This window comes from Cucurbita maxima, unplaced genomic scaffold (genome assembly GCF_002738345.1).
Source record: "Cucurbita maxima cultivar Rimu unplaced genomic scaffold, Cmax_1.0 Cma_Scf00016, whole genome shotgun sequence".
NCBI classification, from domain to species: Eukaryota; Viridiplantae; Streptophyta; class Magnoliopsida; order Cucurbitales; family Cucurbitaceae; genus Cucurbita; species Cucurbita maxima.
In genome coordinates this window covers 1,489,095-1,507,266 of record NW_019272032.1, presented here as the reverse complement: position 1 = coordinate 1,507,266, position 18,172 = coordinate 1,489,095, and the positions used below count along the sequence as shown (strand labels likewise).

General features: G+C 33.9%; 4 protein-coding genes across 4 annotated transcripts; 2 read left to right on the top strand and 2 right to left on the bottom strand.

Moving 5' to 3' along the window:
- The first annotated feature begins 788 nt into the window (after window positions 1-788).
- On the top strand, window positions 789-5,628 carry LOC111491498. The gene is made up of 3 exons (XM_023140435.1): window positions 789-928; window positions 3,680-4,568; window positions 4,889-5,628. The coding sequence occupies exons 2-3, from the start codon at window positions 3,697-3,699 to the stop codon at window positions 5,355-5,357; spliced, it is 1,341 nt and encodes a 446-aa protein (XP_022996203.1). The 5' UTR covers window positions 789-928; window positions 3,680-3,696; the 3' UTR covers window positions 5,358-5,628.
- Window positions 5,629-6,397: 769 nt separating this feature from the next.
- LOC111491334 (putative aminoacrylate hydrolase RutD) lies at window positions 6,398-10,300 on the top strand. Its single transcript, XM_023140218.1, has 11 exons — window positions 6,398-6,695; window positions 6,800-7,019; window positions 7,189-7,271; window positions 7,349-7,449; window positions 7,598-7,693; window positions 7,796-7,849; window positions 8,780-8,928; window positions 9,066-9,183; window positions 9,275-9,362; window positions 9,613-9,844; window positions 10,058-10,300. Exons 1-10 carry the CDS (start codon window positions 6,575-6,577, stop codon window positions 9,810-9,812), a joined length of 1,230 nt encoding a protein of 409 aa, XP_022995986.1. The 5' UTR covers window positions 6,398-6,574; the 3' UTR covers window positions 9,813-9,844; window positions 10,058-10,300.
- Window positions 10,301-11,381: 1,081 nt separating this feature from the next.
- On the bottom strand, window positions 11,382-12,321 carry LOC111491336 (uncharacterized protein At4g00950-like). Its single transcript, XM_023140221.1, has 2 exons — window positions 11,842-12,321; window positions 11,382-11,603 (listed from the first exon to the last, which is right to left on the bottom strand). Exons 1-2 carry the CDS (start codon window positions 12,298-12,300, stop codon window positions 11,547-11,549), a joined length of 516 nt encoding a protein of 171 aa, XP_022995989.1. The 5' UTR covers window positions 12,301-12,321; the 3' UTR covers window positions 11,382-11,546.
- A 1,739-nt stretch (window positions 12,322-14,060) lies between these two features.
- LOC111491335 (protein IQ-DOMAIN 1-like) lies at window positions 14,061-15,803 on the bottom strand. Its single transcript, XM_023140219.1, has 3 exons — window positions 15,584-15,803; window positions 15,261-15,515; window positions 14,061-14,917 (listed from the first exon to the last, which is right to left on the bottom strand). Exons 1-3 carry the CDS (start codon window positions 15,665-15,667, stop codon window positions 14,198-14,200), a joined length of 1,059 nt encoding a protein of 352 aa, XP_022995987.1. The 5' UTR covers window positions 15,668-15,803; the 3' UTR covers window positions 14,061-14,197.
- Window positions 15,804-18,172: the final 2,369 nt, after the last annotated feature.

Below are 18,172 nucleotides of genomic sequence, written 5' to 3'. Positions count from 1 at the left end.
TGGTGTTTTTCTTGTCTAGGTTAATTTTATATTTTGTTTGTTTATCGTAGGTGAAATGATTTTATCAACAAATAATAATTTTACAATAAAGTAATTCAACTCCAATTTTTAATAGACATAATTGAAAAAAAAATGTATTCATTAAAATATTTTTTTAAAAATGATTCCACCTATTTGATTTATTCTTTCACTGATTTTTTCTTTACACTCGGTCTGTTCTAGAATTTTTTTTTGCAGAGAACCGACCACAACCAATTTCCTGCGACAAAGAATCCCGTAAAAATAAATCGAGAATTTTAGAATGAAGTAGGTGGCGTGAATGGAGACGGACCAAAATTTGTATTTATTCGAAAAAATGGAAATTTGTAAGAAAATTTCAACCATTTTTTTATTAAGTATTTTATTTTATATATTTTTATTATGTTAAGAAAATCAGGATAAAATGTAAAGCTCTTAATTTTATAAAAATGTGAATATTAATTAATATTTTAAAGAAATTTTTAAATATAAAATATTCATAAAAATATTTAAATTAACACAATTTCACCATTTTAAAAAATATATTTTTTTTTAATTAAGTTTAAACTAATGATATTTTGTTAATATTTTTGTTCATTAAATATAACTAAATTAGTTCCTTCAATAACTAAATTAGTTAATCATAACTAAGTTAGTTAAGTTAAATTAGTTAACTGATTAATTTAACTAAATTATAACTAAATTAGTTAACTGATTAATTTAACTAAATTATAACTAAATTAGTTAACCTATATTACAGTTCCTTCATTTTCTTTTTCCTAGCCTTTTTTTTGTTTTATGAAACTGCTGATTTGTTGAGTAAACTTTAAGACTTCATGCTTCGAAGACGTCGCTAAGAATCCAACAATTTCGATCCCCGGACCTCTGAAACGCGCTGTTCTTTTCCACGGTAACCTTCTCCCTGCTATGGCGTTTCGGTTCTTGATTTTGCTCGTCAGATTTCGATATTAATAATATTGTGATCGCGATTACTGTTCTATTTCTGTGTTTACTTATTGAGTTCACTTTCTGGGATGACAATCGATTTTTAGTGGACAAATTTGAAGTGGATTCTGCTCGTCTTCCGGGAAGATGGCTGAATTTTGCTAATTTTTGTGGTTATTTTCTGTTGTAATTTGGGGGTTGTTTAGGATCAGAGAAAATTATGTAGAATTCCTGTCGTGCTGTTTGAATAATCGTGTCTTATTGGTAGGGGATATCCATTTTCAGAATTATCAGTTTGTTCATTGGATTGTTTTTGTTATGATTATCATTGAAGTGTTTTTTTTTTTTTTTTTCTTCTTTTGATTGGAGAATGAAATGATATTGAAAGAGATTATGAAAAGCTTTTGCAATTGAATATGGGAGAATTAGGGCTGCAGTTGTTAAATGGAGCTGCATTTTTACGCCAATAAAGTGCCATAAAAAGCAGGGCCTCTAGGACTTCTTGTGGAGATCTTTCCTTGTCTTGAAAAATCTTTGTTCCTGTCATTCCAAATCTTTCAAATAACCGCCCATATAATAGAAAATTGATTTTTTGTGGGTAAGGCGCTTGCCCGGTCTTCTTCTATAGCTCACAAGGACGAGAACCACCTATGTAGTATCTACATCGAGAATTCAAGTATTGTATACGTCATTAGTCTGATCCTTTGTAGGAACTACCCGTAATAACGAACTAGCAAAATGAATTTGTTTATCATAAAGAGATTCGTTGTTCTTGACACTGCTTCAACTTAAGCCAGGGGTGAAAGTCATTTGTCCGATCTATATGGAATTGTGTTTATATGGTTACACTGAATTAGCCAAAATAGGAGTTTACAGCCTTTCTTCGACAAACTAGCTACTCATAATGTCATGATGTAGGCTGAAACCAGAAATGTTATTGAAATGGATCCTCTGTCATGAATCCAAGCCCAATGGTCTTGCCTGTCAATGAGCTGAATAGGGGAGATGAGCTAAGATAGAGAAGCCCATTCTGAAATTTCATCTATTTGAGGTTTCTATGAAAATTCATAAAACAAGAGCTATTTGTCTTGTCCCAAACTTCTGCAATGGAAGCACTCTTTGTTTCTGCTATGGTATACAACCAAGAAAATTCAACTTTCTGCTAGAACATAGTTTCTCTTCCATCACCAACTTTGTTGTGAATGTTTCTGAAAATATAAGGTCACTGTGCTTAAGAATGAAGCTTCATGGGCTTTTTTGTGGAAGCCTAGTGACGAGGGACCATTTTGAGATCAAAGTGGTAAGATCTGAATTTGGCTTTAATCACCTTTCTACATTCCTCTTTTTCATGACAAAATCTGCATGTCCATTTCGTTAAGAGAGCTTTGTTCCACATTTTTAAGTCTATGATACCAAGCCATCCTTCCAGAATTGGGTTTTTCACCTTAGCCCTTCAAAGGAGATGAGACAAACTCTTTCCCCTATTTTAAGACCATACAAAAAATGTGATGCCAAGAATGAAACCTCTTGTCAATTTTGTTTAATAGGCTGCCAAATTGCTAAAGCCATAGGCTTACCAGTCACCATAGAGGGGAAGACCCAAATAAGTCTATGGCCACAATCCTACTTTGCAACCAACTTACTAGCCTGTTCAATGCAGCCAGCTTCTCAACTAATACCCAAGAAGTTCTGATTTGTGCCGGTTGACATTAAAACCAGAAGCTTCTTCAAAGAGTCTAAAAAATTTGAACAGAGTTTCATTGTCTTCCTCTTCATGCATGGAGAAGAGAATGGTTATATCAGCAAACAATACATGATGAATTTGCAGATTATCGTCTCCTACTTTGAAACCATTTATCAAGCATTTGTCAGAGGCAAAGGAAAACAACCTCCTAAAACAATCCATAAAAATGATGAAAAGAAAAGAGGCAAGGGATCGTTTTGTCTAAGGGCGATTGAATTCATGATTTTTTCCCTTGGCTTGCCATTGTTGATTATATAAAAATTTACAGAAGAGTACCGCCTCTTATCCAAAGCTTCCATTTGATACAAAAGCCCTTTACTTTCAACAATTCTTGAAGAAAGTCCCAACATCAAGCTTAATTACCCTCACCTTCTCAACATCAAGCTTAATGACCACGCCTTTTTTTCTCTTGCTCTGCGGTTCTTCTATGAAATCATTCCTTACAAGAAAGGCATCCAAGATTTTCCTTCCTTCCACCGATGCTGATTGAAACTCTGTAATTGTGGATGGCAAAACCCTCTTCAATAGATTGAAGAGGTCTCTAAGAATGATCTTGTGAAGGCATGTGGTAAGGCTAATCGGTCAGAAGTCCCCAACCTTTCTTGCGTCAATTTTCTTTTGCATATGATTATCGATGAAGTTATTTCCAATATTTCTCAATTCTTAGTAGATATATGCAGTCAAAGCTAAGCAAATCAGCTGTCTAAGTCCTAGCCCCTTTTGAGTTTAATGAATTGGTAGAACATATCTTCTTGATCATTGAGATTTGATTCATTATTTGCTAGTGCTATGGAGTTTCTAGATGTGGACATTTCATTACTTGAGCTTGATAGCCTGGTTCTTTCCATCTGAATCAAATGGGCTTTGACTTTTAGCTGTTTTATATGTAAACATAAAGTTTACAAACTTCTGTGTTATTGAACATCATGTCTAAGTTTCTAACTGATGGTTGTCTCGTCTGTATAAAACCAGTCCTGGATGTTTGAGTAATGGCTGCAGCAGAAGCGAAGCCTCCTCGAAAGCATTCAGGAAACCACTTCCCTGTCCAAGGTGATGGCTACAGAACTTCAAAATTATTGACAACTCCACCGTCTTCCTCAAAGTCAGAATGTGATGCTGCATCTAATCATAGAGTTCATGGGTTTTATTCCCCAACCAAAGCTGATCATGTTCCAACGTTCTATCGAACAGTTGGCATTAAGTTGGAGACAGATGAGCAACCTAATGTTCAGCACCATAAAGATTTTGCAGTAGGATGGGCAAAAGCTTTGCAGGCTGAAGTGGATGTTTCAAGCATTCAGATTGCAAATAAAACTACTGTATCTGGTAAGGAACATCGAAACATAGAAGAATTTGATTATGGAGTTTGCAAGAATTATGTTGCCACAGAGGTTATGAGTAATAATAAGTCAGTAAACACGACCAAGAAAATAGATGGCATGGATGAGTTCCACTACATAGAGGATGATTTTACGGACTTGCACAATTTTGACAGTCAGGTCTCCAAGCAAGGAGAGAAGGTCTCTGGTTTGGAGTCGCGTTGGACAGGAACTGAGAAGACTAAACCATGGTGGCAATCTGCTAGTAAAGACGAGTTGGCTTCCTTTGTTGCCCGGAAGTCTCTTGCAAACTTGGAAAATTGCGATCTTCCTCAACCACGAACCAGACACCAGAGAAAGGACCAATCTACCTGTCTTGAATGTTTTGAGCAGGATTGCTTTCTCACTTCATCATTTACAGAGACGCAATTCTCCGGTTTGGATGAATATAACAGGGGAATGCACCCTTCAGTTGGCATGGGTGAGAGACGGTCCATTGTTAGTAAAGTAGGTCGCCCACGGCATCATCACAATCATTTCAGGTATTGCTCGAGTACAAATCATGCATTTCTTTTTTGCTTTCTCGTTATCTTTTCCAGTTTTTCTAAGAAGTTTCTCTGATCGAGCGATCTTTTAGTAGGTTTACTTGAACCGTATTTGTCCTTTTAATTGCATGCTCCCTTATATCTCCATTATCTTTGTCTCTGTCCGAATGGGGTTGCTCTCCAGTTCTTATATTTCCCATTGTCTTGGGGATCCTGCATAGATAAGGCTTGAGCATAAAGAATATATGTTATGTTGCTTGAAAGAAAACAATTGATTACCAAGCCATAAAAAGATAACGTTCTATCTGTAATGACAGCATAAGCAGAACTAGTAATGAAGAAAACAACCCAAGAAGTATTTCAAATCTGAATGTTGGCAAAGCCCAATTGCTGGAAGCACTTTGCCATTCACAAACTCGAGCAAGGGAAGCTGAGAAAGCAGCACAGGAAGCAGATACAGAGAAGAAGCACATTGTCTCACTCTTTTTCAGACAAGCCACCCAACTTTTTGCTTACAAACAGTGGTTCCAGTTGATGCAGCTGGAGAACATTTGCCTTCAACTTAGGAGCAAAGAACATCCAGTCACTGGTCTGTTCTCAGATGTCTTGCCTTGGGTCCCTTGTAAAGACAGGCAGTTTTATCAGCCTAGAGACAAAAGGAAGAAACAGGGCCGATACAGTCGCAAGTTTACGATGTACAAAATCGCTTTTGCTTTGGGATTGGGTCTTGCTGGTGCCAGTTTGCTCCTTGGATGGACGACGGGTTGGTTGGTTCCCATTTTTTGAGTTTCGTAACATCCAAACTGGCATGTTCATTCTCTGGTTTGCTTTGGATTCCCTGGTCAAGGCAACTAGTTTTCTTGGGAAAACATCATCTTCCAAACTTTTTGTAAATATTTAGTGCCTTTGTATGTGTTAAGTTATATTTGGCCAACTCTTGGCAAAAGAAAACTGTAAATTATACACAAAAGGGCATGTGTCCGTGTAAAAATGGTGTCTTTTTTAGCTGCTTGCTCTTGCCTTTCGTCTCTCAACATACTCAGCTTCCTCTTGTTTAGTTGTGATGCAAAAATACTTTATGAACAAGAGACAGGTTGATCAAGACAGTCCTTATAGTCATATTTGACTTCTAATAGTTCGAGAATTATTTTAGAATGATCAAAATTATTTCCGTCCTTTTTAAAATTTCTAAAGAGGCAGGATAAACATGATTTTAGCTATTCGTTAATCAATCTCGAACATGTTCTTATTGTCTTTTTCGGCATATAAGTAACACAAGTCGCCTTCATATCGAAAAAGCAATGTTACTTGATCATTATCAAATCGATTACAATTTTTTTCTGATCATCACTGGCTCCATAAAATCGAAGAATTTTTTTTTGTTACAAATTTGATTTTGTGCTCATAGAAAAAAGTTTTTTTTTCTTTTTTTTCTTTTTACTTATTCTTACTTTTAGAGTGTTCGTTATAAACTATATTAAAAAAAAAACTTATTGATGCATTATAAGGTTAATATTTATCAACTAATTTTAGATATGGTCTCTTTTTTAATATAATTATTATAATTGTTATTAGTTCCTATAATATTTTATTTTTAAAATCATACTAATTATTAAAAAAACTAATTAAATTTACCATTTTGTAATTTTTAAATTACTTGGTATAAATTTAATCAAATAGTTAATTATAAAGTAAGATTAAAGAAAATCCTTTCCAAAGTTTAGCGAAAAAGTAACGTTGCAAAATTTCGTTTTTTACATCATCGTTTCATTATTCCGATAATTTATATTTTTTTAATTTTTACTTTTTTTAAGTCAAAAGGGAAATGAAGCTCCGCCACCGTCCGTTTGACCTTTGGCTGTTTACCGACCTTCTTGATTGGTTCCCAATATGTATCCGCCGCGTGTTCGCGCCAACCACTCAATACCCTCTTCGGGTTCTTCCACAATCCAATTTCCAAAATCCCCAATTTTCTTCTTCGTCTTCTTCATCTGCTTCCAAATATGCCGTTCATTGAGATTAACACCAGCACCACAGGCGCGGAGGACGCCAAGATCAACACCGCAATCAAAATTTTCTACAGAACTTACGGACGCGGATCAACCAAGGTCCTCCTCATAATAGGTCTCTTCAAGATTGTTCCATTTTTCTGTTTTTCCCTTTTCGATTTCTGCTTTTTTCGAATTTCATTCTGATAGCTCTTAAATGGATGAATCAATAATGGATAGGATTGGCCGGAACCCACGATTCATGGAACCCCCAAATCAAAGGGCTTACAGGCACCGATGTGCCGAATGACCACGGCAATCGGAACACCGTCGGTAACCAGATTGCGGCGGGCGACGGCGAAGAAGCCAGCTTCGAAGATGGCGGAGGGATCGAAGTTTGTGCATTTGACAATCGGGGAATGGGCCGAAGCTCCGCCCCCACCAAAAAATCTGAATATACGTGAGTTCCACAATCTATTACTTATGAATCACTTCTCTCAATCTCTCTTATCTTAGTTGCTTGTCTTGAGAAATCAATTAGAATTCAGGATTTAAGCCAATTTTCCAATACCCTGAGCGAGAGAGAAAGAAAAGGATAAACCCCTGTTTTTTTCTTCTTGGTTGTGCAGAACAAAGATAATGGCCCAGGATGCCATTGCCTTATTGGATCATTTGGGATGGGAAAAGGTCCATATCTTTGGTCATTCCATGGGTGAGTGAGTGAGTTTGTAACTCTGCTCAATGATTCATGAACAAGATATAGTTATTAATGTTTTGTTCTATCAATAGGAGGTATGATAGCTTGCAAATTAGCTGCTATTGCGCCTGAAAGAGTCAAGTCATTGGCCATGCTCAATGTCACTGGTGGAGGCTTTCAATGTTGCCCCAAGGTACCTTAATAAACATTTTGTGCTGCCACTCTTAGCTGCTTGTTTGTAACATAATCTTCAGAAAACATTACATTACTTTAAGGAATCCAACCAAAATGCTGTTCTGTTGTGGTTGAGCTGGTTCTTAAGGAACAAATTATTCTTGTAGCTTGACAGGCAAACATTCGACATTGCAGTCCGATTCTTAAAGGCCAAGACTCCTGAACAAAGAGCAAGTGTTGATTTGGATACACACTATTCAAAGGTAAAGTTAATCATCATGTTCGTCTTCTGTTATCTGCAACCCGACTTTAAATGAGGATGAGTCGATGAATAGTTTTAACAAAATTTGTATCTTGTGGTGCAGGAATATCTTGAGGAGTTCGTTGGATTTGAAACAAGAAGAGCGGTATTATATCGGGTATGTAATGATGGGAGGATCATTCTTGACTGGTTTTATGTATACCTTGTTAGTTGGATTCTGGTTTTTATTAAACCTGCTCGTATCCTGTTCCCGCTCCCACTCCGTCTTTTCTAGCTGCTCTCTCCTCTTGAAACCTCCCCAAAAAGGAGGGAATATGGAGCTAGAAGTGTCTTTTTTTATGGATTCTGAAGCTTACCTTGTTGGGTTATAGTTTTCTTTGTCAACTAGTTTGGAACTTTACAACATTCCATCACAAACATATGCATACATGTTTGGTGATACCGATATATATCCACGTTCACAGAAACGAAAGTAAACCATGATATTACCTGACAATAGCCAAGTGTTTATGCCAATGAGCATCGTGTATGGAATCTAATCATGAACGAAAAGGAGGAGTCCGACATCCACGAACCCTCTTACAAGAAAATTCTTTTGAACTTCCTTATGAAAATGACTTTAACTTAGAGGAATAAGTAAAACAAAGAACCAATGGCTGTTGTAGTAGGGGTCTGATTGAGTCTCAACTCGTGAGCAAAACTAATCCCTTCTCAAATTGCCGAAGTCGGTCGTGATCGACATGTAATCCTTTCCTTGAAGTTGGAGGATCGAATCGACATGCCCCACTTTGTTGTACTAAAAAAATAATAATAATCACGTCCTGAACATGTTAAAATATGAATGCCTAGATAGCACTCTGCCAAAATGGATTGATTTTGTTTAAACCATGAGCATATATTGAGAGACTTCTGAATGTTTGAAAAACTTATTAAGAACTAAAGTGTAGTTGATTCTATGACACTATCTTCATATGTTGATTGTTTATATCAATGCCTCAATAGCTCTGGTCTATCATTACATACGTATACACATAAGTACATACTTTAAGCTTTAGAGCCTTAGTGAACTTGAAACAATCATTTGCAGGAATATGTTAAAGGTATATCAGCAACAGGAATGCAGACTGATTATGGTTTTGCGGGTCAAGTCAATGCATGCTGGACGCATAAAGTGACGAACAAAGAGATCGAATGCCTTCAATCTGCTGGATTTCTTGTATCAGTCATTCACGGAAGGTAAACAATCACGTCGGTTAATCACTACGAAACTTATGTCTGACATCCAAATCTGTATGAACATAAACATGTTTCTATCATCTAACATTTGCTGCATCGACATATTTTACAAACGATGATTGGTTTTCGATGATCAGGCAAGATGTTATTGCTCAAATATACTATGCTAGAAAACTTGCAGAGAAGCTTTATCCTGTTGCTAGAATGGTAGATCTACATGGAGGTCATTTAGTCAGTCGAGAGAGAACTGAAGAGGTATAACTTTTTCTTAATCAGAATCGATCAAAACCGTGTTTTTCACTAGAAACTGATAGACATTTCAATTTTTATTTGTGTGAAAGTTCAGGTAAATCAAGCTCTTCTTGACTTAATCAGAGCTTCAGAAACGAAGATGAGCCCACAGGACTGGACAAACTTGCCAAAGAAAAACTCATGTGAACATTTTTTTCTTTTAGCATTCTAACTTTTTTCTCTTTGGTTCCTATGAGATCCCACATCGGTTAGAAAGGAGAACGAAATACTCTTTATAAGGGTGTGGAAACCTTTCCTTAGCGAACACGTTTTAAAAACTTTGAGGAGAAACCCAAAAAGAAAAGTCCAAGGAGGACAGTATCTACTAGCTGTGGGTGGGTCTGGGCCGTTACAGTTCCTTGGAAATGCTGAAAAATCTGTTGTTTCTAACAGGGTGGATGGAGGAGAGAATGTCATTAATAACACTAAAAACTGAAGGAGGAGGAAGCACTGTCTCCACCCAACCTTTCTTGTTGGAGAGACTGCATTTTTTCTTCCTGTATCTCTTCGGTCTGATTCTTTTCATGTTCGAGTATCTCTGGAACACCTTCAAAAGCTTGAAACCAGCTCGAGTTGGGCCCTCCCTTACATGAAGAATCGCTTCAAACACTCTAAATTTTTACAAGTGAGTTATCTGATTGTCTCGACAACGGTCATGTAAATAATAAAAAAACTTAGAAGACGGATTGAAACTAATCCTTGTCGTTTGAAAATAGTTAAGGTGCATTCGAGCTGGTTTAGACACGCACGAAGATTAAAAAAACGATAGCCCTTTACTTCCATTGAACTCGAACTATAAGAGGTCTCAAGGTTGTTTTTTGCTTCAACTTTGTTGCAGGGTCTGTTCATCTTTGCTATCTGATAGGCAATGATCCAATCATCAAAGTGAAGATGGGGAATGAATTCTCTTGCAATATTGAGAAATTATATCAACAAAGGAGAGAATCCAACAAAAGGCCAATGTTAAAGCCTGGTATACCCTCCCATCTTCTGTATAATCTATAAAACTGTTTATCTTGTTCATCTTATACCACTAAATGCATATATATTATTCTCTGTTTAAAATTCGTTTTATGGTTCATCTAGTCAAGACATCAATGACATAACGTAAAATATTCGAATTTTGCTAAATCTAACATAACTATTCATATGGAAAGTTTAGCGTCGGCCAAATCTATTACTAAGAAAGAAACCAAATAGCACGGATAAGCTTATACTAACCCGTCAATTTTAGATCTAATTCGGAATCGAGTTGCCGGGAAGTTGTGGCAGAGGAGGTTGCCTTCATAAGATGGCTGGCTGCTTTGCAAGATGGAATCCAAAAGAGGGAGAGAAAATGAATTCAAATTGTGGATTTGGAGAGAAATTTAAGCAATAGGACCAAAATATGCCTTTGGAATATACCAATATGCTCCCATGCTACCCTACATGACAAAATATGCCTGGGTTGAAGCCCAGTTGAACCAACAGGTATTGGTTCAGCTAACGCCTCCACAGTTTGAGTATCGAACCAAATCGAATTGAATTTTGTAGCGACTTTAAATTTGTAAGTTGAATCATCTCCAAATGCCATGTGATAGGTCAATTCACTTCACTTAGAAATGTCGACTACGAGGAGATGTCTAAAGTTTCTCGAACCTCAAGTCTCAACTCACTCAAAAGTAATGTAGAGCCATGTTGATTATGTTTAATTATGATAGTCCGACATCTTGTGTCAAAGTCAGCCAATGTGATAGGTGCTCTAGATTCATGCATGAACTGAACCAAGCATCTTCCAATTCTTTAGGAATAGCATATCCATCATGATATTAGATTTATGCACTAGACATCACGAGAAAATTAGGACATATCATCAAGATCACTGTAATTAAAGGAAATTGACTCGGTAGGGAAGATATCGACCTTGCTGAGCCACCCCACCATGGTATAATTAAGTCCCACCTTAGGTTGAGTCGACAAGTGAATTCTCAAGACAATATTCCTCTATCAATTCACAGAGATTACCTTACGTAAGTCATTAAATCGTTAAGGCTTCAAGTATTATATTTTATTTTGCATAAATTGTTTAAAAACCTCAAATTTGTTTAAATTATTATTAATTTAGAGACGATGATATATAATATATTAGTCTCCATATCATAAGAAGAATCAAAAGTATATAACATACCAACTACCCTAATTTCATTAATTAATCTGATGCGAAATCAAATTTCATTTATTACACATGACTAATGTCCTATTAACATATATTTATGATCATAAAGAAATAATATAACTAAAATCAGTCATACGCTTATAATTAATTGTTACTTTAAAATAGAAGTTAATCATCTTTGCCTTCGTCTCCCTTGGAAAACCCGCTTAAATTTTTCATAAATCTTCACCTGTAATTCAGTCAAGTCGTTATAATAGATATTGTTCGATTTTTCAAGTTAAAGATTGAAAAATAACCCGGATTAAGGGTAAATAAATAAAATAATACTAATATATATATATATATATTATTATTTATAAAATATTTAAAATATTTAGCATAACAAAACAAATATTACCTACTCACATTTTTAAAAAAATATATATTATTATGAAAAGAAAAAAAAAAGTTGAAATATTTGGACTTACCAAGAAGTGTGATCTTCCGTAAGAAGAAACCGACAGTGACGGAGTTATTTTCTTTCCAAACCTCCCGCTTCCACCACCGCCGCCGTCGACACCGGTGGCCAAAGAGTCGTTCCCGCCGCTGACAAGCTCCTTACACATTCTGAAACTACCCCATCTTTTTGATCCATAAGCCCTTTCAGGTCCGTCGAGCACGGTCGTGGGCGACAGCAGAGTGCTCTGTATGGCTTCATTCAACAGCCGAGGCGGCGGAGGAAGGTCCCCCAGCGGCGGCGATAGCCACGGAATTTCCGATCCAGCGAATGGTCGGGGCTTACCCGGCGCCTCCTCCCACAAAAAGGGAACGGAGGCCAAAGTTAAACGAGGCGGTGTCGGCATCCACGGTGGCTCTGGCGGAAGCCGAGAGAGAACTAGCGACGGCGTAGAGCTCCGCTCCAGTGTGTGGGGCGGCTCCGACCACATGGGGTAGAGACCAGGAAAGAGAGTGAGCTTGTGTGAGTGGGGTGGTTGAGCGTTTAATAGAGTTTGAAATTCTCCAATATTCTTATTAAACAATAAACAATAAATAAATAAATACGAAAAAAAAAATCATTTCATAATATTAAAATTTAAATTTTTAAAATTATGTTAAAACATTATATATATTTTTATTTATGAAATATTAAATTTATTATACATTTTTATAATATTCAATAAAATTCTTTAAAATCAATATTATATGTATATATATATATATATATATATATATATATATATATATATATATATTGAGACTCTTTATAAAATTATTATCAAGTGAAATAAGCATTACTAATAAAAATACTTATTTATATAAAAAATTTATTACCAATAAAAATACTTACGATTTATTTATTGCATGAAAAATTCTTATCTATTAATTTTAACATTTTTTTAATTATTTCTCTTATTTTTTCACGTTTTTTTTTTTTAATATTCAATTTTTTTTTCATTTAAATTTCTTTATGAATAAAATCAGCCTCATTATTTCTGTCAACATCTCTGCCTCAATAGTGATATAAACATTCGAAAATTAAAAGCTCATTTAAAGAAATTATTTCCAATATAATTATTTATTTTTTCCATTTTCATATTACTTTTAATTAGTTATGACATATTATATATAAAAAAAAACATTATATATAACTCATTTTTATCTCTATATTATATTTATAATTTCTTAAAACATCTTTTCTTTTTATTTAATATTGTACTAAATTTTTTAATTAAAACACATAAATTAGGTACAAAATCGTTAAATTTTTATTATCATAATTAAATAAATAGAAAGTCAATTTTAGTTAAAAATAAATAAATAGATTAACAAATATTCGGATAAGAATGAATCCCTTTCATCTTAAAAATTTTGTCACCAATCAAAAAATACAAATTGACAGCCAATCATTAATTTTTTTTTTAATTGTTGAAGTTACATTTATTTTTATTTTTTTAAAATAATTTATATATTTTCGCTCTTATTATTAAACTAAAAAATATATAGTCTATAGGTTACAAATGAGTAACATTTTAAAGAAAATAGATAATTTGTAAGATATATTTTAAAATAAAAAAATTATGCACTAAATTAAATATATATATATATATATATATATATATATATATATATATATATATTCTCAAATTATAATTTAGAAATATATAATTTTAAAAATGGGAAGAAGCAAGGCGCCCACCGACGATGGAATAAATGACGGAAGGCCTACGAATTTATTTTTGTTATTAAATGGATGAATTGAACAATGATCCAATTTTGTACCAATTTCATTTTTTTTTTATTTAAATAAATTTAGATTCATGACCCACTTGTTTGAAAAATCTATTCTTATAAAGTCAAACCCAACCCAAAATCCATAATTTATTTTAAATAAAATAATTATTTTTTAAAAATTAAAAAATTATAATCAAGAAAAAAAAATCTCTAATAAAAGAAATATATATTTTTTTAATCTATATTTATTATTATTATTATTTTAATCTTAGTCTAAATCTGACAACAACAAGACAAGATAAGGTTCATAGGAGTGTTCATATGACTGAATAACTCGACCAAGAATATTTAACGTTTGTAACAAATATTAATAGAACGTCGGGACCAAAAAAATCATTTTTTTCAAAAAAAAGAAATATGTATACATATATATATATATATATATAGAGAGAGAGAGAGAGAGAGGAGAGAGAGAGATGCAAGATTTGTTTTTGTATCAAACCAATCAATCAAATATGGAAATAATGGCAAAAGAAGCACTGAGTGCCAATAAATAACATTCTGCAAACAAATATGGGCCGAAGTACGAGGCCCATTTTCACCGAATCATCATCAACCATGGACTTCAAGGGGAAAGGCCCAATCTTCGTCCACGTAGTTATCTGGGCCGAGGCCTGTATTCCCACCATCATGGAATTGAGTGCTTTTCCCATTATTCTTGCTTATTGGGCCGTATTGGGCCTGGTTCACTGTAGAACTCGACGAATCGGAAACCCAACCTTTCCTCATTGATGGGCTCAAAACTGGGCTCTGCGGCTTGACTTGACTCAACCTCCGGGCCTTAGCCTTGGCCGACTGAGTTGGGGCCATGTAGCTCGGAATATGGGCCGAGTTTGGGCCTGAATCCAAGTTCATTTCAACGGTCTTCTCCGACATGTCTTCCTGATTGTGGTAAGGCTGAAACGACATCCATCGGTCCAGCGAACTCCAACCCCATTGAGTCGTACGCCGGCCTTCACTTTCATAAACCGGACCGGGTTCATGTTTCCTATTTTTCTCCAAACTTTTAGCTTCCATTTCACATCTTTTGTTGGGAATCTTTAATTTCTCACGTTTTTGTTTGAATCCTTCTTCTTCTAATTCGACGTCTTCAACTTTTCTTTGGAATTTGTCGTGTGCTAGTTGGAGCCTTCGGGCTCGAACTCGAGTTTGGACTCGAACTAATGCTTGCATGCATCGCATTGTCATTTGTGCTTGTTTACGTACGTTGTAGCCTCGAACTAGTGCTTGCAGTCTCACTAAACCCTTCAATGCACGCAAAGCGCATCGGGCCTACAAAAAAAAAAAATGGAACAAATGCTTTTGAGCGTATATTAAGAATACTCTTGAAGATTTAAGAATATTAATAAAATTTTAAAAAATTTATTGAAAATGAAAGGCTATTTTTATAATAAATTATTAATATTTTTTATATAAATTTTATATTTTAAAAATTTTAAAGATATTATTGAAAAATTTGAAAGAATTTATTTTAGTTTTTTATTAATTTAAATTAATAAAAATATAATATTTAAAAATCATTTTAAAAAATTATAATTGGTTGGTAATGAATGATGTTGAGCCTAATTTCTTAAAATGGAAGAATGAAAGAAAAAAAAGTTAAATATATATTTACCAAGTGACCCCTATAATAAGATTGAATAACAGTTGCAGCTCTTTCTTCCTTAGAGTACGGGCGGCCATAGCCAGCCAAACGAACAACCTTCGCCGCCGCCTGAGCCGCCGCCACCGCAGCCTCCGCCGCTGCAGCAGTGGCAGCAGCAACCGCGATGGCATGGTTTCTATCACCGGGCGTTAATGGCGTGGAATTATTGCTCTGCCTCTCATAATCTGCAGCCGTCTCAGGAGAGCTATTATCTTCTTCAAATTTCTGCAATAAATTAACTCAATAAAACAAAATCCAGTCGCCATTAATGGACATAGAAGCTTAATTTTGACCTTAGTTTCAGGCAGGGTGAGCGGCGGCGGCTTGAAAGCTTTCCGGACGGCGAAGAACCAGCTGCCTCCTCCTTTCTTCCCCATTATTGCATCGTTCTTGACCTAGGCTGATTGTGTAAATAAGGGGAAATGAGAGGACTTGAGGAGTAAATAAGAGGATTCATGAGGGGTAGCAAGCAAGGCAATGGTATTTATATTGAAGGACCTGATCACATATATCACAATTGGGAGCGGTTTAAATAAGTAATTAATATCATCCCTCTACTTCCAGCTGACTCGATCCCTTGCCTTGCCTCTCCATAAAGGAACCCTAAATTTGAAAAATCATCCACCCTTCTACCACCTACTTCATTCTTTGCCCTAATCATTTCAATTTTGTTTTACTTAACCTCTTATTATTGGGTTTTAAATATTTAAACGTTTCAGTAAAGGAGGTGTACGTACATAAATAAATCGAGACGACAAGAAACTCGACAAGTAAGTAGTGTGGTCGTACTGCAGAAGATACCGAAGAATGCTCGGGTCATTAAGGGTTAAACCCAGATTCCAAAACTTGGTATGACAAGTAGGTAGTGTGGTCATACTGCAAAAGATACTAAAGAAAGCTCGGGTCATTAAGGGTTAAACCCAGATTCCAAAACTTGGTATGAATTATGGACAAGACATGTTACATGTCTTAAACATTGTGTAAATACATGATTTAAATAATTGATTGTTATTGTCCATACTAATAAGGGGTACACTCCTTTCTAGTGACTCAATCATACTGAAGAATGCTAGAGTCATCAGGGGCCGAACCCAGATTCCAAAACTTGGCGAGTTACATATTTTAAGTACTGTGTAGTTACTATCTATACTAACAAAGTGTACATTATTTTTCAGTGATTCAATCATAAAAAATCCAACAAGTAAAGTAGTTATACGGAAATACCAGAGAACCCAAGGGTTCATCACGGGTCGAACTCAAATTCTAAAATCTAGACTGAATTATGAACATGGATATATAGTCATTTAGTTATGCTCCGGCTAATTAGTTGTAATTCAAAAAGTTATATATACACCTATAATAATTAAAATTTTAAAATCCAATTACAAACCAAAAGCACCTTATGGGAGAAGCAAAATGAAAATGTTCATATAATGAAGAAAAAAAGTTTTAATTTTTCCATAATTTTTATTTGCTTTGGAAACAAACATTACCTAATTAGGTCCCAAAGCAATATATGATATATGTGGAAGTTGGGCTGTCTTTTTGAGTCTTCCATTGGTCCCAAATAATCAATTAGTTTAATCATTAAAAAAAAAAAAATTATTTTTTATTCGTATCAACTTAAATATAGTTTAATTATTAAATATTTATATATATTAAATAAAAAATTAAATTTATTTACTCGTCCTTATTTAATTTCATTAATATTTAAGTAATAGAATTAAAATCATAAGTCATTGTAAATACAGATTCCATTCGATAATCATTTGATATTAATTATTTTTTCGACGTCGAAGATTTAAATATTTATATTTTAATTTTTTTTTAATTTTAATTATAACAGTATAATTATATTATTTCATAATTTAAAAAAAAAATAATTTTTTTATTAGTGAAATAATGATAATTTGGGTGAGGGTTGCTCTTGGACTTTAGCTACCTAACAAACAAACAAGATATCTCAACTACTTTTAATGGCAACTAACCACAAAATTTACATTTAATTTTGTTTAATTTATTTTCATCAGATAATTATTACACTTTGAAATGTTTTGATTTGTTCATTTAATAAATTATTTTTTTTATAAAAAAATATATAAGGATTGAAATTGGATAAATATTAGAGATTTGTGAATCAAATGGTTATTTAAATCCATTTATATTGTAGAATTTTTATGAAGGGCTTTTCTTGTGATTTTTAAAATTTCAAAAGGGTAAAATTGTCTTTTTTACTTTTTCTTGTGCCCTTATCCTAAATCCCTTTTAAATTACATTATAAAAATAAATAAATAAATAAATAAATAAGGTTGTTTTTTAACCATATGGATAAGATCCATATTATCTCGATATTAAATTTCTATTGATAGGTAGACATTTTTATCTTTGTATCCATAAATTTGACATAAGGATAAATCAACATAAACCTAATCAATATAATAATAATAATAATAAAATACTTCAAGTTATTTAAAAAGTCTCGTTTTTTTTAAATTTTTTAGAAATATCCATCAACATCGTCATCATCTAGGCTCTGAGCCAAATTCTTCTCTTCTCCTCGATTTCATGCTCGATCCTCACATGTTAATCTAAATTTTGGCTTAGGTCGAGTCTATTTGTATCTTTCACATCTAATTTTCTCTGTAACTTTAGTTTGTCATTTTAGTCCAAAATTAACCATAATATTTAAGGCTTCACGTCCAAATTGGGACTTGTGGTATGACTCTTCGTGAGCTAGATTTTCGAATCCCAATTTGAAAGTAAAGTAGAAAGAACAATTGTATTTTTTAAATATTATATTCGTCCTTAAAACTTTACAAAAATTAATTTTTATTACTGAATTTTGAAATTAAGCAAAATAAATAGTAACAATTATATATATA

Coding starts and splice junctions, on each gene's coding strand:
- LOC111491498 (XM_023140435.1), top strand. CDS start 3,697: ATGGCTGCAGCAGAAGCGAAGCCTCCTCGAAAGCATTCAGGAAACCAC. Junction 4,569..4,888: donor CATCATCACAATCATTTCAG/GTATTGCTCGAG, acceptor CTGTAATGACAG/CATAAGCAGAACTAGTAATG.
- LOC111491334 (XM_023140218.1), top strand. CDS start 6,575: ATGCCGTTCATTGAGATTAACACCAGCACCACAGGCGCGGAGGACGCC. Junction 7,020..7,188: donor ACCAAAAAATCTGAATATAC/GTGAGTTCCACA, acceptor TTGGTTGTGCAG/AACAAAGATAATGGCCCAGG. Junction 7,272..7,348: donor TATCTTTGGTCATTCCATGG/GTGAGTGAGTGA, acceptor TTCTATCAATAG/GAGGTATGATAGCTTGCAAA.
- LOC111491335 (XM_023140219.1), bottom strand. CDS start 15,667: ATGGGGAAGAAAGGAGGAGGCAGCTGGTTCTTCGCCGTCCGGAAAGCT. Junction 15,516..15,583: donor TCACCCTGCCTGAAACTAAG/GTCAAAATTAAG, acceptor AATTTATTGCAG/AAATTTGAAGAAGATAATAG. Junction 14,918..15,260: donor CTTATTATAGGGGTCACTTG/GTAAATATATAT, acceptor TTTTTTTTGTAG/GCCCGATGCGCTTTGCGTGC.
- LOC111491336 (XM_023140221.1), bottom strand. CDS start 12,300: ATGTGGTCGGAGCCGCCCCACACACTGGAGCGGAGCTCTACGCCGTCG. Junction 11,604..11,841: donor ACGGAAGATCACACTTCTTG/GTAAGTCCAAAT, acceptor ACTGAATTACAG/GTGAAGATTTATGAAAAATT.